At 37.8% G+C, this 27,626-nt stretch overlaps 1 protein-coding gene across 50 annotated transcripts in view; it reads left to right on the top strand.

Annotated features, from left to right (window-relative positions):
* PBRM1 (polybromo 1) overlaps positions 1-27,626 on the top strand; it is a 106,794-nt gene that overhangs the window by 70,097 nt on the left and 9,071 nt on the right. For 32 of the 50 annotated variants that reach the window (XM_086367551.1, XM_086367573.1, XM_086367552.1 and 29 more), the window contains 9 exons: positions 304-489; positions 1,403-1,560; positions 2,278-2,541; positions 7,654-7,799; positions 13,400-13,557; positions 19,572-19,755; positions 20,539-20,749; positions 21,380-21,581; positions 24,958-25,122. In XM_086367551.1, the coding sequence (XP_086223677.1) occupies positions 304-489; positions 1,403-1,560; positions 2,278-2,541; positions 7,654-7,799; positions 13,400-13,557; positions 19,572-19,755; positions 20,539-20,749; positions 21,380-21,581; positions 24,958-25,122 (1,674 nt within the window). The remainder of the gene's footprint in view (positions 1-303; positions 490-1,402; positions 1,561-2,277; positions 2,542-7,653; positions 7,800-13,399; positions 13,558-19,571; positions 19,756-20,538; positions 20,750-21,379; positions 21,582-24,957; positions 25,123-27,626) is intronic. The other 18 variants (XM_086367594.1, XM_086367592.1, XM_086367601.1 and 15 more) reach the window with 3 other exon arrangements.

Here is a 27,626-nt window from a genome sequence, read left to right on the forward strand (position 1 = left end):
TTGTTTTCTTCTTTATACCTTTCTGTATCATCCAAAATGACTACAGTGAGCATATATTATTATGGTGATTATTTTTATTCTGTAGATACTTTATGTATTTATTTAAATTAATGGCAGTTGGTTGTAATTTTAAAAGACAATTTTGAGTAGAGACTGTTAGGAATGTGTATATCATACTATTTGTCCTGAATCCTGCCTTGGAGTATCTGGAAAAGAATTAAATGTATTAGTACGTGTAGTTTTAATCCTGCATCTGATTGCCACATCCCTTTCATGAGAACATTTTTCTCTTTTTCACCTAAGAAGCTGAAAAGAGTGAAGATTCCTCAGGAGCTGCAGGCCTCTCAGGCTTACATCGCACATACAGCCAGGACTGCAGCTTTAAGAACAGCATGTACCATGTTGGAGATTACGTCTATGTGGAGCCCTCAGAGGTCAATCTACAACCGCATATCGTCTGTATTGAGAGACTGTGGGAAGATTCTGCTGGTAAGTTCATTTTAAATTGGGGAGCAAATTGGTGAGATGTGATTATCTTACCTCTTGTTTCTCAGGGAAGGAAATTGTAACTCAGACATCTTTATGCCTTTCCACAGTAGTTGTTTTACACTCTTAATAAGTACAATTCAATACCCACTATATGAGGAACATAGGATCGAGCTCTGTTGGGCAGTGGCATAGCTGAGTCAAAAGAGACGCAACTTCTTGAAGTCTAGATGAGATTCATTCATTCAACTGATACTTATTAAAAAAATCCAGGAGCCAAACCCTGTAGGATGGCCGAGAATCAGAACAAAAGGTCTGTGTTTTGTCCCTGGCAAAACCACTCTGGTAAAAGTCACAAATAAAGAAGAAATTGTTATAGAGAGACATGTGGCTTAGAATTTGGCTTCGAATTTGATTTCAAAAAGGCTTCCTAGAACAGTTGGCTTTATCTTGAAACAGAGAATGAATAGGAGTTAATGAAGCCAAAACCAAGCAGAAGTGTGATCCAGACAATCCAATTCTTTCATAAATACATCATAAATACAAAGGTATTTACCTTTGTATTCTTTAACCCAAGTGCTACATATGTCCTTTAGTATGTCTTACATCCTTATTAAAGCACACAGCTTTAGCTGTGTCCTGACCCAGCAGAGTAGAGTAGGTCCCATCCCGTTCCTTGTTCTGTTTATTTTACTTCTTTTACTATAAGGGGGAAAGTAGCATTTTTAGGTGTGATTTCACTTTAGTATTTTTAGTATTATTTCTTCTAAGATAATTCTGTTAAGGAACCATGGCCTAAAAGCACATTGCTTGGTTCAGCCCACGGCAGATTGGATGGAGTATTTGCTCATTTTACAAAGAATATGTTATTTCCATTAATGGTAATTCTCTCTCTTTTTCCCTCTTTGTTTTTGAGGTGAAAAATGGTTGTATGGCTGTTGGTTTTATCGGCCAAATGAAACATTCCATTTGGCTACACGGAAATTTCTAGAAAAAGAAGTTTTTAAGAGTGACTATTACAATAAAGTTCCTGTTAGTAAAATTCTAGGAAAATGTGTGGTCATGTTTGTCAAGGTAAGAAACTTGTTAATCCCCAAACAGTAAATTATTTCATGGAGTTCACATGGAGTTTCACAACCACAGAAAATTGATATTTACGAAATGAATAGCTCTGTTTAAAACTGTTTGAATTTTTTTAGGCTGTGTCTCTGGCTTTATGTAAAGATTTGAGGAAAAATAAATCTGAGCATAAAAGTGAAAGACCCTTTGCTGCCTGTGCTATATAGCTATATGCAGTTAGCTTAAATTTTTTTATATTGCCAGACAAATTTTTAAAGATGACATTTTCTGAAGAATCATTAAATCTTCAGTGTGGTTCTAGGTAATATGGTGTACTTTTTGTTTGTCTGTCTACTACAGGCACAGGCTCAAAGCTTTAAAGAACTAGCTGTCTAAAATACTAATGTACTGTCATAGGGGCAGTTGGTAAAACTTCAGGTCAGTTCAGTCGCTCAGTCGTGTCCGACTCTTTGCGACCCCATGGACTGCAGCACACCAGGCCTCCCTGTTCATCAGGGAGGTAAACTAAATAAGCTAAATAGAATATACTAAGTAATGCCATTCTATATAAGGAAATACTCCTGATCTCTAACCATTTACCATTTGTTGTTAGTTGTCAAAAAGTCTTAACACTTTAGCTTTTATTTCTTTGCTTGGTTGGTGTTTTTGTGTTTTTTGGTTGATTGGTTTTCAGAAAATTCACCTAATTGATTTTATTCTTATATGCACCAGGAATACTTTAAATTATGCCCAGAAAATTTTCGAGATGAGGATGTTTTTGTCTGTGAATCACGATATTCTGCCAAAACCAAATCTTTTAAGAAAATTAAACTGTGGACCATGCCCGTCAGCTCGGTTAGGTTTGTCCCTCGAGATGTGCCCTTGCCTGTGGTCCGAGTGGCCTCTGTATTTGCAAACGCAGATAAAGCGGATGATGAGAAGAATACAGACAACTCAGAGGACAGTCGAACTGAAGACAGTTGTAACTTGGAAAAGGTATGTAGATAATAGCCACACAGAAAAGAATTTTAATTTCAAAACACCCCTTCTCAAAAATAAATGAATAAAGTATTCAACTTCAGAATTAGAAAAAGAGTAATAATATAAAACTTTAGCCTAACAAAAAGAAGGGAACTATAAAGGAAAGAGAAATTAATACTTGAAAAACATAATAGCAGGACTGAAAAGGAGACTTTGATGGGTTCAATGAGATAAACTACCAATTGTCCTAATAAAGGAAAAAGAAAGGCATTAAGCTCAACATACAAAATATAGAGGAAATTTAAAGACTTGTGCATTTCTGTTAATAAATTTGAAAACCTGAATGAAGGCATTCCCTGGCAGTTCAGAGGTTAGGACTTTGTACTTTCATTGGTGAGGGCCTGGGTTCAGTCCCTGTTTGGGGAACTAAGATCTCACAAGCCTCTTGGTGCAGTCAAAAAATAACTAAAACAAAAACAAATAATAATAGTAAGATCTGAATGAAATGAGTAGTTTTCCAAGATAATACCAATTAGTTAAATGAAATCAAGAAGAGATAAAATGTTTAAGTAGATAACAACATGAAGGTTTTTTGTTTTTTTTTTTTAATGTCAGAGAGCTCAGTCCAAAAAGTACTTAGGTCAGATAATTCCATAGGTAGATTCTTTCACCCTTTAAATTATTCCAGGAGTTCCCAGGCAGTCCTGGGGTGATTAAGACTCCACGCTTCTACTGCATGGTGGCATGAGTTTGATCCCTGGTTGGGGAACTAAGATCCCACATGCTGTGCAGTAAAGCCAAAAAAAATTATCACGGAGTATGGAGATCAAGGAAAACTTCCTAGTTTGTCTTACCAGGACAGAATAATCTTTGATTCCAAAGTCAAAAAATAAAAACAGAAAACTGCAGTTGAGTATCAGTTTATAAATATTGATACAAAAAATACTTGGGGAAAAAAGTGAAATCAGATACAAATGAAATCACATTAGTTCTCTGAGAGCAGCATGACCAAGTAGAAGGAAGTTCATTCTTGGAATGTAAGGATTAGTCAAAATTAGGAAAATTTAGTAATACACTTCTATATATTCGTAGATCAAAAGAGAAATTATTTGATAAGGCATAATATTCATCTGGATTGATGTCTTTAAATAGATAGTCCCTCAAAATGATTTTAAAAAATTGTATATCAAGCCTAAAGTGAAAGAAATTCCTTTGAAAGCTGTATACACAACATAGGTGCTTGCTTTATCATTATGTGTATTTTTCTGAAAAGAACCAATATAACTAGACAGACAAAAGTAGTAAAATATTGACAACAAAGAGGCAAAATTATTTTTTTGCTGAGAATGGGGAAGAAATTAACTGTGAAAAGTTTTTGAATACAGAGACTACAACAAGTAGAAATTTCAAAATCCACATATAAGTTAATAGCTTTCTTGTATAAGCACAAATAACAGTAATTTCATAAGATTTTGAAAGTAAAATGAAACTGTTGAATAGATTTTAACAAATGTTATAAAAAATCTTGGAAGAAACTATCCAATTCACATGAACCAAAAAAAAAAAAATACACTAAGAAATTATCTTAAAAGGAGCATATGGAACCTGTAGGAGGAAGAAAAACAGTCTGCTGAAAGGTACTGAAGATTTACTTGAGTAAGTTGTTTTGAAACTTGACAATACTATCATTCTTATGAAAGAATAAATGCATGACAGTCACGAGAAAAAGCAGAAAAACTGAAAGAGCGGTTGAGAGTGCTTTAACCCTGCCAGATAATATGGCATTTTACAAAGATACATTTTAAAAATATTGAGTTAGTTCATAATTGATTAATGAAGGGAATAGCCTTTTCACAATTAAATCCAGACAATAAAGATACTCAATCATCCTAGTTTTACATATTTTAACTTTTATTTTGAAATTATTTTAGACTTACCAGATGTACAGAGTGCTTAGCAAAGATAGCATAAAGACATTCCTTGTATTCTTCATTCAGCTTCTGCTAATGTTAACACCTTGTAAAGCATAGTACAGGGATCAAAACCAGAAAGTTAGCATTAATACTATTTACTAATCTAGAGACCTTATTCATTTTTCCCCTTTTGTCCCACAGTTGCCTTTTTTTCTTCTAATTTTATTGAGATATAATTGACATATAGCATTGTATAAGTTTTAAGTTGTACTGCATAATGATTTGACTTACCTACATCATGATAATGATTACCACAGTAAGTGTGGTAATCAACATCCATCAACTCATATAGGTACAACATTAAAGAAATAGGAAAAAAAGGTTTTTTTCCCCTTGTGATAAGAACTCTCTTAACATCTTTCATATAATGTACAGTAGTATTAATTATATTCATCATGTTGTACATTACATCCCTGGTACTTATTTATAACTAGAAGTTTGAACTTTTTGACTGTCATAATCCAATCCCCCTTCCCCCTCATATCCTGCCTCGTAACCACAAATCTGATCTCTTTTTGTGAGTTTGTGGATTTGAAATATAATTAAGCTGCAATACTATGTTAGTTTCTGGTATACAGCGTAATGATTCAGTATTTCTATGTATATTTCAAAATGATCACCATGGTAAATCTAGTCATCATTTAAACATACAAAGATATTATATAATTATTCCCTGTGTTGTACATTTCATACCTGTGACTCATTTATAACTGAGAGTTTGTATAAACGCAGTATTTTAACTCAGCAAGAGAGGATAGAATAAAATGATATTGGAAAAACTGATAGCTATTTGAAAAAAGAAGAAAAAAAAACCTACTTGAACTCCTTTCATTTCATATTCCAAAATAAGTAAGGTATAAACATTAAAAAAGAAACATAAGTTGCTAGCCTAAGTACATTTATGTTATGTACATATAATCTTTTATTCACTGATAAGCTTGGAATGGATCCTTTATATGAGATAAAACCCAGTAGCCACAAAAGAAAAAAAAAGATCATTTTCTAGATTTACAATTGACAGTATCAGTTAGTTTAATAAAACAGTCTTAGGACTGCTGTTGCTAAAGTACAAGATCTCTTTGAAGTCTAGGAAAAAAATAATACTAGAAAAATGGGCAAAGGATCAAATAGATCATTTATAAAAGATCAAAAAAACATAAATGTTTTAATCTAATAGTTTTTAAAATGCCCAGCGAACTGACAGTTCTGAAGACTAGTAATACACACAGCCTGGTGTGAGTGTGGGACAGCACATCCCATCAGTGGCTTTGACCCTGCTGTCTGATAACAGGGAATGTGTTCCAACATAGTACTCAACCCTGGGCCACATCCAAATGCCCCTGAATAGGAATTTGTCACACATCCATTCATATAATGCAAATGTGTAGTTAGCAGAAGGAATCAACAAATTGCAGAATGGAATATGATTCCATCATTACTCAGAAAAAACAAAAATGTGTGCTTTATGTTTTATGTATGTGTAAACAACATGAAAAACTATAAATTGGTTAAACTGGGTGGTTATCTCTGGGGTTGGATCACAGAAAACTTGATTTTTAAATTTTGCATACTCTAATGTTTGAATTATTTCCAACAGATGCACTTTTTATATAGGGTGAAAGCAGCATTTTTAAATTTTTAGTGTAAAAAACAAGAAAAAAATTTTTTAGTTTCTTAGATAAAAATCCATTTTAGTGTCATTAAAATGTTAAAAAGAGAAAAGGAGCTTGGGAAAGAACATGATATTTTGTACATTTTATCAGTATGTCTGGGAATCATAGAGATACTAATTTTAAAAGAGGAAATACCAGTGGAAATCAGTGTGGGAATTAAATTTGTTTTTGTTATTGGAGTTCATTAGTACCCCGTGTCCTGTGTATGAATTACTTTTTTTAGTCTTATATTTTTATTTTAATATTGCATGGCTAAAATATATTATACCAAGAAATTTTTAGAAGGATAACTAGAACAGAACTCATTCCTAAAATAAATATGTATTCTTAATCTCAGGTCTTTCTTTTTCACAGCTCCATTCCTCCTGGCACCCCTCAATCTAGTATATGTGTGGTACCTCTCTCATTCTTAAGAATTTTCCAAGAAGTCCATTTCAGTATCACATTTGAAATAAAGATCAAAGCATTAAATTATCTGGGCATTCCAGAAGAGTTTTTTTTCCCTTAAGTTTTAAGTTTTTGATATTTTCAGGAAAATGCAGTAGAAAATTTGGGGGTTTTGCAGTTTCCTCAGTTTTTATATGTTCTAGAGCTTTTGTATTTATTTATTTAATTTTTTTTTTTTAGAGCTTTTGTATTTAAAACACCTAGTGCTATATGCTCATTATCTGCTAGATTCTCAGTAAATTATGTTTCTTAGTTTCATTAATCAGAAGTATCTTTTCTTTTTTTTTTTGTTAAGACTATAAGAACAATAGTGAACATTAAGTGGTTTATGAGCCAGGCGTTATTCTGTGTACTTAACATGGATTGTGTCATATAAGCTTCCTAACAACCCCATCTGATTTGCATACTGTCTTCGTTTTACAGATGATGAACCCAAGGCATAAGAGGTCAAGTAGTTTACCCAGTGTCACAGCAGTCAGTAGGTGACAGACCCTATAAATTATTAAAAAGCAGAGTATATGTGTTTCTGTCACAGAGGCGATACTGTTCTTTTCATGTTAGAATAAATCAAGATGGTAAAATTTTTAAATCAGTTGTTAATATGCAGAAATTAAGAGCTTAGTAAATATGGTGAAGAGGAAGTTTGTATAGTATTTGCTCCTTTATAACAGTTGAATGAGGCTGTTTCTGAAATTAAGTCTTCATTGTTGGTCGTTGGTGGGGTTTTTTTTGGGTTTTGTTTTTCTTTTTTTTTTTGGCTAAAGTCTCCGAGAATGGGAAAAGGAAGGAGAGAGTAGTAAAAGGATCTTTGAGTAACATTTTATGAAAATGAACTAGAAATTTAAAATAGATACAGTATTTGATAAGATTTAGTTTAATTTCAATAACCTAAACTTTGGGTTTCCTGTTTATTAGTTTCTACTTATGGTTATTTTTTGAGTTAAAAGGGCGGAAAGTCTGCTTTGCCTTCATACTTTCTCTTCCAACTCCTTGATTGTCAGCTCCCTGTCTTTAACTAGTTTCCTTTATCACAGGAGAAAGAAGATGTCCCTGTGGAAATGTCGAATGGTGAACCAGGTTGCCACTACTTTGAGCAGCTCCGGTATAATGACATGTGGCTGAAGGTTGGCGACTGTGTCTTCATCAAGTCCCATGGGCTAGTGCGTCCTCGTGTTGGCAGGTGAACATTTCGAGTTAAGAGAGGACAAGGCTTGGTTTGAGACATTTGGTACCAGTAGGAATTCATTACTGTTTAGGATGAAGACCAAAGTCCCTCCCTTGGGAACATTTCCTACTTCCTTTCACACCACACTCTCCCGTCTTATGCCTCTAGCCACACTTCCTCTCAGGACTCCTGTTGTGTGTGTGTTTTTCTTTCTTTCTTTTTCTTTTTCTCCTCCTGCCATTTACTGAACTCTTCAACCCAGAAATCTCCCTGCCAGCTTCATATGGTGAACTCTTTTTAGCTTAAATTTGAAATGGCACTTCCTTAAGGAAGCCTTTCCTGTCTCCTCTAGACTGGATTAGGTCCCCCTATTACGCATTCTCGGAGCTCTGTGTATTTCCTCTTCCTCAGAACACATACCAGTTTTATTATCAGGCTTCCATACAAGACTACAAATGCCCTGAGAGTTAGAGGCCCTCTCTTTTTTGAGCAAAAAAGTGATATATACCTTTATATCCCCTGCTGCAAACATAGTGCATGAGGCTCAAATATTTGATAAACAAGTAAATGGGTGAAAGTATGATTGGATGGCATAAAGTAGCAGTAAAGGAATTTAGGGAACAGGGCTGGGCAGTAGAGGTTAGTAATTAAGGAAAGTAACTCATTCCAAGAGATCTTGATGGAAGTCCCAGCCCTGTCGGTTTAATGTTCTTAGGCAAATTATTCACCTCTCTGGGCTTCAGTTTCCTCATTGTATTTGTTCGTCATTTAGTAATTGTTTATTATATATGTACTATTTGCTAGGTTCTATAGATATATTTTATAGTGTGAACAGTATGAAAAGATAAAATGATAGGATACTGAAAGAGGAACTCCTCAGGTCAGTAAGTGCCCAATATGCTACTGGAGATCAGTGGAGAAATAACTCCAGAAAGAATGAAGGGATGGAGCCAAAGCAAAAACAGTACCCAGTTGTGGATGTGACTGGTGATAGAAGCAAGGTCTGATGCTGTAAAGAGCAATACTGCATAGGAACCTGGAATGTCAGGTCCATGAATCAAGGCAAATTGGAAGTGGTCAAACAGGAGATGGCAAGAGTGAATGTCGACATTCTAGGAATCAGCGAACTAAAATGGACTGGAATGGGTGAATTTAACTCAGATGACCATTATATTTACTACTACGGGCTGGAATCCCTTAGAACAAATGGAGTAGCCATCATGGTCAACAAAAGATTCCGAAATGCAGTACTTGGATGCAATCTCAAGAACGACAGAATGATCTCTGTTCGTTTCTAAGGCAAACCATTCAATATCACAGTAATCCAAGTCTATGCCCCAACCAGTAACACTGAAGAAGCTGAAGTGGAACGGTTCTATGAAGACCTACAAGACCTTTTAGAACTAACACCCAAAAAAGATGTCCTTTTCATCATAGGGGACTGGAATGCAAAAGTAGAAAGTCAAGAAACACCTGGAGTAACAGGCAAATTTGGCCTTGGAATACAGAATGAAGCAGGGCAAAGACTAATAGAGTTTTGCCAAGAAAATGCACTGGTCATAGCAAACACCCACTTCCAACAACACAGGAGAAGACTCTACACATGGACATCACCAGATGGTCAACACTGAATTCAGATTGATTATATTCTTTGCAGCCAAAGATGGAGAAGCTCTATACAGTCAGCAAAAACAAGACCAGGAGCTGACTTGGCTCAGATCATGAACTCCTTATTGCCAAATTCAGACTTAAATGGAAGAAAGTAGGGAAAACCACTAGACCATTCAGGTATGACCTAAATCAAATCCCTTATGATTATACAGTGGAAGTGAGAAATAGATTTAAGGGACTAGATCTGATAGACAGAGTGCCTGATGAACTATGGAATGAGGTTCATGACATTGTGCAGGAGACAGGGATCAAGACCATCCCCATGGAAAAATACAAAAAAGCAAAATGGCTGTCTGGGGAGGCCTTACAAATAGCTGTGAAAAGAAGAGAAGCGAAAAGCAAAGGAGAAAAGGAAAGATAAGCATCTGAATGCAGAGTTCCAAAAACTAGCAAGAAGAGATAAGAAAGCCTTCCTCAGTGATCAGTGCAAAGAAATAGAGGAAAACAACAGAATGGGAAAGACTAGAGATCTCTTCAAGAAAATCAGAGATACCATGGGAACATTTCATGCAAAGATGGGCTTGATAAAGGACAGAAACGGTATGGACCTAACAGAAGCAGAAGATATTAAGAAGAGTTGGCAAGAATACACAGAAGAACTGTACAAAAAAGATGTTCATGACCCAGATAATCACGATGGTGTGATCACTCATCTAGAGCCAGACGTCCTGGAATGTGAAGTCAAGTGGGCCTTAGGAAGCATCACTATGAACAAAGCTAGTGGAGGTGATGGCATTCCAGTTGAGCTATTTCAAATCCTGAAAGATGATGCTGTGAAAGTGCTGCATTCAATATGCTAGCAAATTTGGAAAACTCAGCAGTGGCCACAGGACTGGAAAAGGTCAGTTTTCATTCCAGTCCCAAAGAAAGGCAATGCCAAAGAATGCTCAAACTACTGCACAATTGTACTCATCTCACATGCTAGTAAAGTAATGCTCAAAATTCTCCAAGCCAGGCTTCAGCAATATGTGAACTGTGAACTTCCTGATGTTCAAGCTGGTTTTAGAAAAGGCAGAGGAACCAGAGATCAAATTGCCAACATCTACTGTATCATCGAAAAAGCAAGAGAGTTCCAGAAAAACATCTATTTCTGCTTTATTGACTATGCCAGAGCCTTTGACTGTGTGGATCAAAATAAACTGTGGAAAATTCTGAAAGAGATGGGAATACCCGACCACCTGACCTGTCTCTTGAGAAACCTATATGCAGATCAGGAAGCAACAGTTAGAACTGGAAGGAAGCAACAGTTAGAACTGGAAGGCAAACTGGAACAACAGACTGGTTCCAAATAGGAAAAGGAGTACGTCAAGGCTATATATTGTCACCCTGCTTATTTAACTTATATGCAGAGTACATCATGAGAAACTCTGGCCTGGAAGAAGCACAAGCTGGAATCAAGATTGCCGGGAGAAATATCAATAACCTCAGATATGCAGATGACACCACCCTTATGGCAGAAAGGGAAGAGGAACTCAAAAGCCTCTTGATGAAAGTGAAAGAGGAGAGTGAAAAAGTTGGCTTAAAGCTCAACATTCAGAAAATGAAGATCATGGCATCTGGTCCCATCACTTCCTGGGAAATAGATGCGGAAACCTTGGAAACAGTGTCAGACTTTATTTTGGGGGGCTCCAAAATCACTGCAGATGGTGACTGCAGCCATGAAAATAAAAGACACTTGGTGTTTGGAAGGAAAGTTATGACCAACCTAGACAGCATATTGAAAATCAGAGACATTACTTTGCCAACAAAGGTCCGTCTAGTCAAGGCTGTGGTTTTTCCAGTGGTCATGTATGGATGTGAGAGTTGGACTGTGAAGAAAGCTGAGCGCCGAAGAATTGATGCTTTTGAACTGTGGTGTTGGAGAAGACTCTTGAGAGTCCCTTGGACTGCAAGGAGATCCAACCAGTCCATTCTGAAGGAGATCGGCCCTGGGATTTCTTTGGAAGGAATGATGCTAAAACTGAAACTCCAGTACTTTGGCCACCTCATGCGAAGAGTTGACTCATTGGAAAAGACTCTGATGCTGGGAGGGATTGGGGGCAGGAGGAGAAGGGGATGGCGGAGGATGAGATGGCTCGATGGCATCACTGACTCAAGGGACGTGAGTCTCAGTGAACTCCGGGAGTTGGTGATGGACACGGAGGCCCAGTGTGCTGCGATTCATGGGGTCGCAAAGAGTCGGACATGACTGAGCAACTGAACTGAACTGATAGATACATTAGTGCATAAAAGAGACAACTATCCTTAGTCTCCTGGACCTTTTTTCTAGTAGGAAGGCAAACTGCAAACATGAGTAAATAAAGTATATGGTACGTTAAATTATGATGTATGCTATGGAAAGAAATAGAGCTGGATATGGGAAATCGGGAGTGCCATGGTCAAAGTAGGGTGTTCAAAACTTTACACAGGCTGATGTGTAAAGCCTCACTAAGAGTTCACAGTTGAGCCAACATTTGAAGGGACCAAGGAAGTGAGTAATATGAATATCCAGGGAGAAAGCTTTCCAGGGACAGAGAACAGCCAGTGCAAAGACTGGAGAGAGAAGCATGCCTGGGCTGTTCAGATCAGAGCTTGTGACAAAGGGAGTGGGCAATACCTGAGTTAGGTAGGAAGTACATGAGCCAGGGGATATAGTGCAAATTGTGTGAGGCTCAGAAACTGCTGAAGGGACTTGCACCTTTACTGAATTAAATGAAATACCATGGATTATTTTAAGTGCAAAAATGACATTTTTTTCCCCCTCCGCACTCCATGGCATGTATGATCTTAGTTCCCTGACCAGAGGTCAAACCTGTGTCTCCTGCAGTGGAAGTGTAGCATTTTAAATACTGAACCACGAGCGAAGTCCCCAGAAGTGACATCTGACTTAGGTCTTAGCAGAAAGGCTCTGTCTACTGATTATTAAGAATAGATTGTAAAGAGTCAAAGGTAGAAAGGCAAAATCTGCTAGGAGGCTGTTGCAATAATCTAGGCAAGAATGATGGTGTCTCAGGCCAGTAGTCAGATCCAGTTCTACAAATTAGATCCAGTTTTGAAGGGTTGAGTTGAGAGAATGTAGTCCCTGGTGGCTCAGTGGTAAAGAATCTGCCAATGCAGGAGACGTGGGTTTGATTGCTGGGTTGGGATATCCTCTGGAGAAGGAAATCGCAACCCCCTCCAGTATTCCTGCCTTGGAAATCCCATGGACAGAGGAGCCTGGTGGGCTGCAGTCCATAAGGTCGCAGAGTTGGACACGACTGAGCAACTAAACAGCAACAATAGCAGCAAAGTGTCCAGGAGAGAGAGAGGAGTCAAGGGTGACTCCTGCATTTTGATCTGAAGAACTGAAAGTGTATATTAACTGAGATGAGGATGCTGCTTCATGTCTGGAACCTTGAGACTTTGGGAACAGTAATAATATCAACCTTATGATATGGTTCTGAGAAATAGTACAGTATCCTGCACAGAGCAGTCAGATGTTTTTATTTTTTTCTAGTGAGATGATCAGTGGCTTTCATTAGATTTTCATGAGGTAAAGGGGTATTAGATCTTGACCTACAAGAAGGTCATGAACCATTGCCTTAAAAGCATGTCTGCCACTGATGTGATCTGACCCCAAATATTGAGGATCTGTGTGTTTATTCAGCTCATAAGTCCAATTGATAGATGCTTTGTATCTCAGGAAGAAAACTTGGGAGTCAGTTTAAACTTTTAAGTTGTATTCTTTGGTATTATGTTTAAAAAAATGTTCACTTCTTTTTTTCCCCAAATACCTTGTCATATGTTTAAAGGGGGAAAAAAAGAACCAAGAAAATTGTCTTATTATCAAAATAGTCAGTGAAACTCCTCTAAATATAGCATACCATTAAGTTTTTGGTTAGCAGAATGTTTGATAGATTAAGCCTTCAGGAATGAAATCCATCAGAATTCTAATTTAATGGAATTTCTCCACTTTTTCTCCCAAGAATTGAAAAGGTATGGGTCCGAGATGGAGCTGCATATTTTTATGGCCCCATCTTCATTCACCCAGAAGAGACGGAACATGAGCCGACAAAAATGTTCTACAAGAAAGAAGTGTTTTTGAGTAATCTGGAAGAAACCTGCCCCATGACATGTATTCTAGGTATGTATTCATACTTTTCATTTAATCACACTCATTCCACAGTTGAGTCATTGCACACTTTTTCTGTCCTGGACACTGTTCTAGGTGCTAAGTATATAGCAATAAAAAAATAAAAATCTCAGGCTTCTCAGGCACCTAACTGTGTGGAGCAGAGGCTGGGGAGCCAGTTAGTAAATTAAAATTAAATATATAGAACATCAGGTAGTAATTAGGGCAATGAATGAGAATAAAGCAGAGTACGAGGATAGAGAGTAATGTTGCAGGGAGGTTCTGGTTAGGTCATATCATCAGCAAAAGCCTCTCTGGTAGGTGACATGAGAGCAGAACCCTGAAAGAAGTGAGGAAGAAAACTATTCAAATAGCTGCTGAGATTTTACTCCTTTTAGGCACTGCAAACATCAGCTGCAGAGACCTTGAGGCAGAGTATCTGGGTGTGTTTGAGTCACAGTAAGAAAGCTTACTTCTAGTAAGGAGACAAAGGGAGCCTAAAGGGAAGACTGAAGTCTTCTTTGGTTAGAGTGACTGCAGCTGTGCAGGGGGTCTGGTAGGGAATGAGCCCTCTCAGGTGACTGGGCCCTAAGTCATGGTAGGTCATGTGCAGGGATTGAGCTTTAACAGATAAGAGTTCTTATGAGGAGCTGAACAAAGAGGCATGTGAGCCAACATGTGTATTAGAGGAATCACTGTGGCTGCAGTATGGGGAATTGTTGTAAGAATAAGGTAGGAAGCAAGGAGAGCAATTAAAAGACATACTGTCTCTGTTGGATTAACCCTAGTAGTGTTACTGTTCAGTTCCAGAAACATGAAGGTCTTGCTTTGGCTTCTGTTGAGTCATCCTCCTGAGTGTGCAAAGTGCCATTCTGCTTCTGAGATATAGTTACGTGATTCATATACTGTCACCATTTTCAGCTCTTGGGTTTCTTCTGGCCCCAAAGTAACTCAATAACTTTTTACACTAGCTGCTACCTACGTCTTTTTGAGTGGTTTTCCAAAAGGTTACTAGTTACAACTTTATATTGATTACCTATGGTTGTAAAGTTGAAGAAGCTACCATGCTTATGATCAAAAGGAAATTTGCAAATTAAAAAATATTTTATTTATATATTTGGCTGCCCTGGGTCTTAGTTCTGGTGCGCAGGATCTGCCGTCTTTGTTGTGGCATACAAGACATTCAGTTGCAGCATGTGTTCACTGACCGAGGATTGAATCTGGGTCCCCTGCAGTGGAAGCACAGAGTCCTAACCACTGGACCACTAGGGAAGTCCCTAAAAAGTATTTTACACTTAGACTTCGTCTGGTTGCTTTAATGTTTATCTATATTGTTCTTTGGTGCTTTGAATTTTTTTCAGAATTGAATATGGTAATCATGTCTGAATGGCCAATAATTCAGTACATTTTCTCTTCCACTCTGGGGAGAGACAACAAAGGCTAGTGAAGTTATTAAATCCTTCTTGAGTTTCTGCAGCAGAGGTCTTCCTTTTAACTTGTGCTCTGGAGCTTTACTTCTAGTGAGGAGACAGAGGGAGCCTAAAGGGGAGACTGAGGTCTTCTTTGGTTAGGACAACTATATCATTGATTGTTTCTTGGTTATTTTCCTAGCGATGACCCTGGGGATTACATCTTAAACTTATGAAAATCTGATTTTCATATACACTATACAAAAAACTCTGTTCCTCTATAGCTCCATCCCTCTCCTTTGTGTTATTGTCAGAAATTACCTCTTTATACTTTGTGTGCCCCGTTATCATAGATTTATAATTATTGCTTTATGCATTTGTCTTTAAAATCATATAGGTTGAAAAAAAGAGAATTTGCAAACCAAAAATATATTGCCTTTTATATTTACCTATGTAGTTACCTTTACTAATGTTTTTTATTTCTTTGTATGACTACAAGTTATTATCTAATGCCTTTTCATTTCAGCCTGCAGGACTCCCTTTAGCATTTCTTTTAGGACAGGTTTTGCTCCCAAGAATCTCTTCTCACCTTTTGTTTATCTGGAAATGTCTTCGAGTTTTGAAGGGTATTTTTGATGTATATAGAATTCTCCATTGGCAGTTTTTTCTTTCATGTCTTTCATCACATTTGGGAAATTTTGGGCCACTGTGTTTTCAGATATTTTTTCCTGAGCTTTTCATTTTCTTCACCATCCAAGACTCCTACTATGCCTATGTGGGTCATGCTTAATGGTGTGCCTTGGATCTCTGAGATGCTCTTCATGTTTCTGTATTCTTTTTTTCTGTCTTTCTCAGACTTTTCATTTTAATTTTCCTATCTTCAAGGTCATTGATTCTTCTGTGTGTTGTTGAACCCTTCTAATAAATTTTTCATTTTAGTTATTGTACTTTTTAGCTTCAGAGTTTCTATTTCATGGTTACAACTTCTGTCTCTTTATTGATTCTCTATTTGGTGAGACATCATTCTGGTTTCTTTTAGTTCCTTGTCCTTTAGCTCTTCTGGTGTATTTAGGACAGTTGATTTAAATTCTTTGTGTAGTAAGTTCAGTGTCTAAACTTCCTCAGGGACAGTTTCTGTTCATTTTTTTTTTTATCCTGTGAATGGGCCCTACTTACTTGTCTCATGCATGCCTCATAGTTTTTATTGAAGACTGGATATTGTGAATATTACCAATATAATATAACTCTGGAAATGAGATTCTACCCCCCTCCTTAAGTTTTTGTTGTCACTGCTTATTGTGAGTTGTTATTGCTTGTTTAGTGACTTTTCTAAGCTACTTTAAAGACTGTATTCTTTGTTGTGTGTTGTCACTGAAGTCTCTGTTCTACCAGCTTAGTGGTCAGCTAGTGATTTAACAGAGAATTTCTTAAGTGCTTGGATCCAAAAAAAAAAAAAAACCCACCCCAAATTCCCAGCCCTTGCAACTGTACAGTGCATCTTTCTGGAGCGCACATTCAGCACTCAGCCAGAAAGTTCACAGCTCTGCCTTTATACTTACCGCTGCTTGTGCAGGCCTTGACAGTCAGCGGAAGCTGAGGACCTGGGGCCTTCTCAGGTCTTTGCTGAACATGCACCTTGCCCGTAGCATGTGCATGGCTTTCTAGATTTCCAGGAATATGTGGAAGCTTCTCAAAACTCTTATTCCCCAAACATCTCACTTCCCAGTTTTTTCTCCCAGGGTTTTCATCATGTCTACTGTTTGCCCCAACTGATATCCTTTGCCAGACCCAGCTGGTGGCAGCTATGTTTTCAACAAAAGCACCATAGCCACTTCCCTGCTACTTGGAAGTTAGGCAGCAGTTTGGAAAAAGTAAAATTGTATCCATCTCTCACATCAGCTTCAAAATAAATTCCCAGATAAAATATAGGCTTAAATGAACACAGAAGTAGTAAAGATACCAAAGGAAAGTGATGGGGAAGAAATTTTTATAATTCTTAACATCAAACCCAAAAACCATATAAGAAAGATTGATAAATTCAACTATATAAAAGTTTTAAATGTTTGGCAGAAGCAAAGACAGGTGACAACTTTGGGAAAGTACATGCAGTGTATATCATAGAAAAAGATCAGATTTCATTCATATATGAAGAACTATTAAATAATTAGAAAAAAAGATCAATATCCAATAGGAAAACAGGCAAAGATTAATAGAGAGCAGAGAGAAGTGGTTCTTAAAATATGCACAACCTAAGCCAGTAGAGAAATGTTAAGTTAAAATTACCCAGATGCTACTTTCTTTAAAAAATTATCAAATTGTCAAAGATTCATATGTTTACTAGTTGACAAGAATTTAGGGAAGTGGCATTTGCCCATTTTGTGGTGGGTTTATGAATTACCATCACCTCTGTGAAAGGCAAATTTGATAATATCTACAAAAATTAAAGTGTATGTACCCTTTGACCCAGCTTTTGTACTTCTAGATGTTTATTCCTCAGGTGTACTCATTCATGTGCAAATTGGTATATGTCTTAAAGTATGTCAGTCTTGCTTCAGTGAGAGAGCAAAAATTTGGAAAAGAAACTAAACATCCACCAGTAGGGAACTAGTTGGATAAATATACTAATACCAGCAGTGATCCTTAAAATGTATTATTTTGCACCAAAATTTAGGTGTAAAACAATATGAGTGATACGCTAACCATTGTAAAGTCCCACAACTGAGACCCGATGCAGCCAAATAAACTGCTGTTGTTCACTTGCTCAGTCGTGTCTGACTCTGACCCCGTGGGCTGCAGCACACCCACTGACAGTATTGTACAACCATCAGTACTATCCATTTCTAGAACTTTTCATCATCCCAAATAGAAACTCTGTACCCATTAAGCAATAACTACTCATTTCCATCTCTTCCAGCCCCTTAATAAGCACTATTTTACTATCAGTCTCTATGAATTCTGGCTATTCTGGGTACGTTATGTAAGTGGAATCATGCAAAATTTTTCCTTTTTGAGTCAGATTTATTTTACTTAGCATAAATAAATTCTCAAAATTCGTCCATGGTGTAGCATGTATCCAAATTTTATTCCTTTTTGAGGCTGAAGTTTTTTATTGTATGTATATGTAACATTTTGTGTATTCATTCATCTGTTGATGGACATTTGGGTAATTTCTATATTTTGGCCAGTTGTAAATAATGCTGTTGTGAACATTGGTATATGTGTATCTGAGTCCCTGCTTTCAGTCATTTTGTATATTTACCTAGAAGTAGAATTTCTGGATCAATTTTCAGTTCAGTTCAATTGCTGAGTCGTGTCTGACTCTTTGTGACTCCATGTCCACAGGCCTCCCTGTCCTCACCAACTCCCGGAGTTTACCCAAACTGATGTCCATTGAGTCAGTGATGCCATCCAACTATCTCATCCTCTGTCGTCCCCTTCTCCTCCCACCTTCAATCTTTCCCTCCATCAGGGTCTTTACAAATGAGTCAGCTCTTCACATCAGGTAGCCAAAGTATTGGAGTTTCAGCTTCAACATCAGTCCTTCCAATGAACACTCAGGACTGATCTCCTTTAGGATGGACTGGTTGGATCTCCTTGCAGTCCAGGGGATTCTCAAGAGTCTTCTCTAACACCACAGTTCAAAAGCATCAGTTCTTCAGCGCTCAGCTTTCTTTATAGTCCAACTCCCACATCCAGCTGTACCATTTCACATTAGCAGCAGTGACATATAGTGGTTCCAGCTTCTCCACATCCTTACCAACACTTGGTATTTTCTGGAAGTTTCATTTGGCTTTTTTCCCTTTGTAATAGCCATCGTAATGAATGTGAAGTGGTATTTCAATTTTTATTTGTATTTTCCAAATGATTAATGATGTGAGTGAGCATCTTTTCATGAGCTTATTGGGTATTTGTATATCTTCTTTGGAGAAATGTCTGTTCAGATCATTTGCCTGTTTTTTGAGTTATTTATTTTGTTATTTCCGATTTGTCGGAGTTCTTTATGTATTCTGGATATTAGACTCTCACAAGAGATATAATTTGCAAATATTTCCCACTGTTCTGTGTGCTGTCTTTTCACTTTGTGTCCTTTGAAGCACAGAAGTTTTTCATTTTGATGAAGTCTAATTTATCTTTATTTTCTTTAGTTGCTTGTGATTTTAATGTCACATTTATGAAACCATTGCCTAATAGAGGGTCACAAAGGTTTATACCTATGTTTTTCTATAAGAGTTTTATAGTTGTGTCTCTTACATTAAGGTCTCTGATCCATTTTGAATTAATCTGTGTATATGGCATATAGTAGGCTTCTAGCTCCATTCGTTTGCATGTGGTAATCCAGTTGTTCCAGCACTGCCTGTTAAAGAGTCTATTCTTTCCCCAATTGAATTGTCTTGACACCCTTGTCAAAAATCAGTTACCTGTAAAAACTCAGTTATATGGATTTATTTCTAGACTTTTAATTCTAGTCTATTGATCTGCATATCTGTCGTTACATCTTATACCCTTTAAATCTTCTAATTTTAATCATTTGAATGTATTAATTTAAAGGTTTAAAATAATTGTTATCTATGACCACAGTAACTCCTTTAATTTCTCTCCAAAATTTTTCTCTTTCAGGAAAATGTGCTGTGTTGTCATTCAAGGACTTCCTCTCCTGCAGGCCAACTGAAATTCCAGAAAATGACATTCTGCTTTGTGAGAGCCGCTACAACGAGAGTGACAAGCAGATGAAGAAATTTAAGGGACTGAAGAGATTTTCACTCTCTGCTAAAGTGGTAGATGATGAAATTTATTACTTCAGGTAAAGTTGAAAAAACTAAAAAAGAGCACTTCAGCTCCTTTGATATCAGTAAAACATATCAAAATTGCATAGTCCACAGTGGGTTTTTATTGTTTTTTATTAGGTCTTAAACTAGAGCAATAGACATTTCAAACAGAACATATTAATTTAATTAAATATTAAAGGAAAATCCTCACAATCTGCTGAGATGTGGTGACTGCTGGATCAGTCCTCTTTGTGTAGACTTCAATAATTGTAATATGGAGGCAGAAATCTTTGATTCTGGTATGCATAATCTATTAAGAGATTGTGTAGTTCTGTGAACTGCGAAAGTTCTTCTTAGTATTTATAGGCAACTAGATCTTAGCTTTCAGTCCAGTGCTTTTGTTGGGTATTCAGCAGAATCCCTTAAAAACACACATTTGAGAACTTCCCTGGTGGTCCAGTACTTAAGAATCCACCTTTCAATGCAAGGGACACAGGTTCGATTCCTGGTCAGGAAACTAAGACCCCACATGCCACAGGTGACTAAGTTCGCACACTGCACTAAAGATCCCGTATGCCTCAACTAAGACCTGATACAGCCAAATAAATAAATATTTTTTTAAAAAAGCAAGCATCTGTAAGTAGATGTGACTTTATATGTTTTAATTATTTCCCTTGTGGACTTAAAGAGTGGACATTGCACGTTACAGAAAGTTGGTTCTAGGTATTAAGGCAGAACATTGCTTTCCAATCCATCCTGGAGTAGTGTCAGGTGATTTCATTTTATTTATTCATTTATTTTTATGTCCCTTCTTCTAGAAAACCGATTGTTCCTCAGAAGGAGCCCTCACCTTTATTGGAAAAGAAGATCCAGTTGCTAGAAGCTAAATTTGCTGAGTTAGAAGGTGGAGATGATGATATTGAAGAGATGGGAGAAGAGGATAGTGAGGTCATTGAGCCTCCCTCTCTACCTCAACTTCAGACTCCCCTGGCCAGTGAGCTGGATCTCATGCCCTACACACCCCCACAGGTGAAGGTGGCGGCTTCCTGTTACTTGTCTTATTCCTAGCTCTGGTTTGCAGTAAAAAGAAAGGAGACATCCAGCCCCTCCATTATGGGAGCTTCAACCTAGAATTCTTCAAGAAGTAACAGATTTTTTTATTTTTTCCTCTCTTGATGCCACTAATAATTTAAAATGTAGTATCTTTATAAAAAAGTTTCATAGATAGCTGGCTTTAGTGGCAGGTTTAGTTAGAAAGCTCTCCTTGTCTTGCATTGAAAAAAAAAAAAACAATGAGGAATTGCGTCGTCCTCTTACTCTAGCTTTTATTGCTCATACCTTTTTAAGTCTCTTTCTTTAGGACCCCATCTTTTGGTTAAGGTGATCCCTATAGGTATTTTCTTCTCATTTAGAATTTTCTCAAGCCTTGATTGTGAGGTCACCATTATAGATCGCAGTCGTGGAATTCAGTGGAACTTCCATTTTTCTTATATGGTCAGAGGCCAGAAATAGCTGTGTTTTGAATAAGAAAATGAACTATAAACTGAAGATGTCTGTAGAACAGTAGCTATTAAATTGCACATTTTTGGCTTACAAAAACCTTTAGTAATTGACGAGATGCAGTGTTCTGATGCATTATAAGAGCTTTCTGTCTTACAGTCTACGCCCAAATCTGCCAAAGGCAGTGCAAAGAAGGAAGGCTCCAAACGGAAGATCAACATGAGTGGCTACATCCTGTTCAGCAGTGAGATGAGAGCTGTGATTAAGGCCCAGCACCCAGACTATTCTTTTGGGGAGCTCAGCCGACTGGTGGGGACAGAGTGGAGAAACCTTGAGACAGCCAAGAAAGCAGAATATGAAGGTAAATAGAGCATAGGCACAACTGTCTGAGCTTTGTAAGCGAGGGGGTGTTTTCAGCAGTGCACGAGCTTAGGTTAAATCTCTTGTTCTTACCACTTGCACATGAACTTTGTGTTGGGGGCTGTCTCAAGTGGCTCCCATCCAGCAGTTTAAGTGTCAGCCTTGTCCCAGCTGAGCAAGTGCTGCCTCTGACTTGGCCTCTGATCCTAGTGTGTTGGTTTTTTTTTTTTTTTCCAAAAATTTCTCAAATATTTAGCTGTTTAAAAAATTGCATGATTTTTTTTCTTTTAATAAATCCTGTAAGCACACATGTGTTGAGCTGGGGAATGATTGTACAAGGATGTTAGATACAGTTTTAGTTAAAATTTCATCTGAAATGGGGCTTTTAAAATCAGTGATCTTCTATTATGGCTCTTGACAAGCCATATAAACTCCAGACTGAGGCTTGGCTGAAGCACCTGGTTTTCTACGCCTTTCCTGGCCTGTGCTGCATTCATAGCTACTTTTAAGGTACTTGGGTACTCTTTGATAAAGCTCAACTGCCTTCATTTTTCTTTTACTCTATAATTAAATTATTTAGGGCTGTGAGCTATCATTCAAGGATTTGGTGGTTCATAGCCATTAGGGACAGATACTAAATAGAGATTTTTTGTTTTTTAATATTAGGCATGACTTAAATAAGGAAATGAGTAGTAAACATTAGGTTAGGCAGGATGATTGCCCTCAGAGCTATATTTTTTTCATTTGGAATTGTATACAATGCTTCATGTTGACAGTTATAAAGCCCTCTCTCAAATAACCACAGTGATCACCATTACCCTTCTTGACAGGGTCCAAACCCATTATTTTTCAACAACCATAAATAAATTAATTATCAAGGCTGCCTCCTTTATTAAACTTTATGGAGTTTCCAAAGAAACTCCTTTTTTAAAAGAAAAGTTTACTCCTTTGATTTTTTATATAGTTGATTTTTAAAATTATCTGACAGGCTTCCCCAAGGATCTTCTGTAGAACCCTAATCCTACAAGATGTTCAGCCAGAAAAAAATTGTGGCAAAAGCAGTTTGAGAAGCACTCCAAACACTTCTCTCTTGGAAACTTACAGTGCATATTGCCATATTAAAGTCTTTAAACGTGCAGTTAAGAACCTGTTTTTTTCCCACCTGGCATTTTCTGAAATTGATCAGGTATTCATGTAATATCTGCTAATATCCTGAGGAACTAATATTTCATGGAACATTCTTTGAGAAATCATAGTCAGTTCTATAAGAACCTACAACCTTGGAGAGCATTGGTATTAGTTAAGACCCAGATATATCACTCAGTTGGAGGAGTGTTTCAAACGAAGCTCACATGGCTATAAAGCCTGATCCAGGACAAAATGAAGCCAGTACTGCTCGGCTGGTTACTTAGAGTGTGAACAAGAGCGAGAAATGTGTCTGGAGATAACGTAAAAATGCTGGAGCCAAACTGAAGAGAAGGAAGAGTGACGACTTCTGGGAAATTCTCCCAGATTTTAAGGGGAGTCTGAAATTCAGTGAGAACTTAGCGAGAGGAGTTATGTGACTCACCAGTGTCTGCCTGAGACACAAAGTCTGAGCTTGTGGTGTTCTGACCCACTCAGTTCAAAACCCAAAGTTTGGAGTTCGGCTGACTTCATTTAATAATTCTCTTTTCTTTTTTTTTTTTTATAATTCTCTTTTCTAAGACAGCCTAACTGGGCTCCTCCCAGAAAGAACCAGCAGGTCCAATATTCCATCCCCAGGCTTGAACTCTTCTTTTTTCAACTTCATTTTTTTGCTCTCCCATTTTACTGTTTCATTTGTGTAATGAAGATATGAGAACTTAATGTGGGGTTCTAGGTCATCAGTGTCTCACTTTTTTTGTTTTGTTTTTTAAACGCTAGTTCAAGGAAATGGGTTGTTAAAATGGCCTTTGTCCCTCACACTCATTGTACAGAGGATCTGTACACTGGGACAGTGTAGTGAGTGATGACAAGTCTCTGCAGGTAACTGTCGCAGCCAAGGAAGCTTTGACTTGCTTGACTTTCACATTCTTAAACAAAGGAGGACTGGAACCGTTGCTTCTCGATGCTCTTTAAAGCCATGTGACCGTGAGCTATCTGCCCCCTCCTTATATCAGCCAGCGGTACCCTTTTGAATTTCATGTTGGAGGGTTAACGTGTGGCAGTTGGAGTTTGATGCCAGGAAATCAGGGCTACTGCTGGTTCTCTCTGTATTCTTGGACAAGTCACTATCTGTCTCCCAGTCTCAATTTGTCCATGTGAAGAGTGGAAAGGATTTCCTATTTATGAATGGTGAAGCAAAGTCAACCTTTATTGTGGGAGCTTTGGTAATGCACATTTCTAGAGCTCGCTAGTCAGAGTCCAGCCTTGCCAGCTCCTGAAAAGACTGGGAGTTGTGATTGTTGGGGCTGCTGGCCATGGAGATGCAGAAAGAGTAGCTCCGAGGAGTGAAGGATGTAGCAAGGATGTTCCACAGCCCAGAACTGGCACACAAGCTAATGCTCCTCTCGCATTTTGGATGAAATAAGTATGAATTCTGAAACTTCTGCTGATTTAGGATGACTTATGGTCAGTATTGAACTCAGCTTCAGGAAACCTGGTTCTGTCCGTACATTGTCCATTGCTTCATATGTGTATACATAGTATTTCCTGCTTCTGATGACTGTAGCCCGGAGTATCATGCATTTTTTCCCCTTGGGGTTTATTAAACATGACCTCTTCATTAGAATGTACACATTAGCATTTATTTTTCTAAAACCTTCTGGAGGAGGCAGTAAGCTACTTTTCCCTTACAGAGTTAATTTTCTTCAGCTGCTAAACCCCATGACACTAATGACAAGAGTCCTCAAATCTTAGTAAAATTGGGTGCAACGTATCAGGAAAATATAGTAAGTAATAATTGTGCCAAAAATTATAATGGGCCATGGAATTGCTTCATGTTGAAATTTTTTAAAAATTTGTAATGCTATTAATACTAGAATAATGGTAGCGCTTCTCATCTTCAGGGTGCCTTGTGAGATTAACCATGTTGGTTATGCTGGTGACGTTTTTAAATAAAATCTGTGCTTTCTGAATGTGTGTTGCAGTCTTAACATTCTTGAAATCTTTGCAGACCAGTTCTCAAGATGGGATAGGAAAGCTGGACTCTAGGTTACCAAGTGAAATCGGCCCGACTCCTCCTGTGTTGAGACTAGTCATCTACTGTTCCTTCCATTGAGACAGAACTGTTGCCTGTGTTTTTTTTTTTTTGTTTTTTTGTTTTTTTTTTTTTAACTAGTCCTGTTGAATGCAATGGATGGTATTTTGAATTCCTGGGTTAAAAACAGAATTGAAAATCTGAAATGCCTTTACAGAGCGGGCAGCTAAAGTTGCTGAGCAGCAGGAGAGAGAGCGAGCAGCACAGCAACAGCAGCCGAGTGCTTCTCCCCGAGCAGGCACCCCTGTGGGGGCTCTCATGGGGGTGGTGCCACCACCAACACCAATGGGGATGCTCAATCAGCAGTTGACACCTGTTGCAGGTAAAAACAGGAGCTAAGACCATTTTTTTTTCCACTTTAAGAAATTCCTTCATTTTTTTTTTTTTTTTTTTTTTCTCCAACGAGGAGTAGGCCACAATCTCTAGGCTCTTCTCATGACAGATTCAGAGTTTGAATCATCCATGTTGTCCTTATATCGCCTTTCCCTTATGGGCAATGCCTCCCCTCTGCCCCAGAAATGGGCCCTGGGCCCAACCCTGGGAATTGGTAGAGAGCAGCTCTCCCCTGGCTGTGGGCATGGTCTGGCGATATTCTGCACCCCAGACTGCTCTGGATAGAGTTCTACAGCAGAAAATACAAACAGACCCTGGATTCTGTTCTGGAGGGACTCCCAAGAGGAAACACAAAACTAGTCTTAAGGAGATGATGATTTTCCCGTCTCATCCTAGTATTCAGTTTGCCTTGTTCTGCTGCAGCCATCCTTTAGAAGATTGACCATTTAAAAGGATTTTTGACAGTGAATTATAAATCCTTTCTTGGTCACCAATGTGCATGACTGCTAAGTAGAATACAAAGTCCTTATTCAATTCATTGTGCCCACTCTGTAATGCTTTTCTATTTAATTACATTAAACTGCATTTTCTGTTAGTATCCCAGTCACATATTTTTCCAAAAAGAAAAGAAAATGATGAATGTGGTTTGCTTGTGTGTGTTGTCTCTGGTTCTGGTAGCCATGGCAAAATTGGCCATTATTGAATTGAATATTCTTGTCTGACATGTCTCCAATGAGAAGCCTGCAGACCACTTCTCAGGTCCCTCTTTTGTGATCTCTCTAAGCCTGGTGAGGTCCATCCAAGCTGTGTTTCTTCTTAAGCAAGCAGTCTGACCTCTTTGCAGGGAGTCCAAGATAGTGTTGTTCAAGACAAGCTCTTGGGATGCTGTTTTGGTTTTCGCTTTTTTTTTTTTTTTTTTTTTTTTGCTTTTCAAGGCAGAGTAGCATAGGATAACTTCTCCATTGTTGCTCCTACCTTTTGTGATGGCAAGTTCTCAGATGCACTATCGCTGAAGTCAGCAGTTGCACTCGCCAAAGCACATCTGAATCATGGCTTTCAGTACTCTCAGTGTAACTGATGTTGATCTAACAAATCTCATAATCGCCTGCTCTATTCCATGGCCCATTTTGGTTAATGGGGTTCCAGAGGTTTTTAGAAATCAGACCTTGAACATGGGGACTTTGAAAGTTAGAATTCCCTCATTGACATTCTCTTTTGTTCTATTTGATGTGTGATATTCTAGCACTGTGCCCTTGACTAAAAAGCCCAGGGACACATTAACAAAATGAATTCAAACAGCTAAAAACATTAAAAAAACAGCAGCTGCAGCATTTTAGCTCCCTGTTGGGGAATGACTTCATAGAACTCTGATGGGTGAGGAGGGCGGGCCCCCCTTCCAGAAAGCCCCTGCTCCATTATTAAGCATATGGTGCCCAGACTTCTGGGCCATGGGAGTGCAGGGCAAGCGTTCTCTACAGGAACCAGTCTTTGGTCCACAGCAGGAATTTTGCCGCCAAGAGGGTGATTTTTTTCATGGGTTTACAGGTTGCATAGTGCCTGATTCTTAGCCTTGTTGCTGTCTGAGATCAGCTTTGCTTACAAGCATTGAAGCTCATTTGAACACATGTGACTGGGATAATAAATGCCAAAGTACAGTTTAATGAAGACAAGTGTCATGTCTTTCGGTTCTTAATAATTTCTTCAACCACAGCCTGTGTAGGCTGCGTTCAGATGGGCTTTTGTAATTGAAAGCAAAGCCTCCTAACATTCTTACATTCCCAACTACTTATCCCTAAAAACTATCTGGTGGAAATGGTTAAAAGACAGTTTGGTAGCGTTGCATCTCCTCATAAGTATGGTGTCTGTTCTTCACTCTCTGAACTCTACTTTAAGAAAAAGGAAATTCATAGTCCTAGTTTATGTACAGAGGTATTGTTGTTTAAAACTTATTTTAATTATTTGTGTAATTGTAGGTTTCTTAGCTTAGATATGACCAGTGAGGCAAGCTGAATCAGTCTCAAGAGTTTTCAGTAATTTTATAGCGTCAAAGGACTAAAAATAAATACCTCTCAAACAATTCTTCAGGGAAAGTCAAAAAGTAAAATTCTTAGAATCTGCAGTTTTCTGCTATATCTAGAACCCCTCTATAATACAAAGAGAATTATATAAAGATGAGGTTTCGCACCAATTCCTCAACGCTCCCTTTGTGCAAGAAGCTGTGACCAAAGATGATTGCATTTTGGGGGGAGCCTTGTGTTTTGTTCATTGTGATCATTTCAAATCCCAGAAAAAATCAATTTGTTTTTCTTGATTTAAAAAATGTCATGTGGCTTTAAAGTTCTTTTGATAGGTGAGTCTTTGACATTTTGAAATTTTCTTCTTCTTTTCACTCTTTTTGCCAAAAATACTTGTTTCTTGAAATTCTTCCCTAGCTAGCAGAAAATATTTTGTGTTGTGACGATGCACTTTGAAAATAAAGGAATGAAAACCTCT

This window comes from Bos grunniens, chromosome 22 (genome assembly GCF_055505025.1).
Source record: "Bos grunniens cultivar Pamir isolate PY7600 chromosome 22, Bosgru_T2T1.0, whole genome shotgun sequence".
Taxonomy (NCBI): Eukaryota; Metazoa; Chordata; class Mammalia; order Artiodactyla; family Bovidae; genus Bos; species Bos grunniens.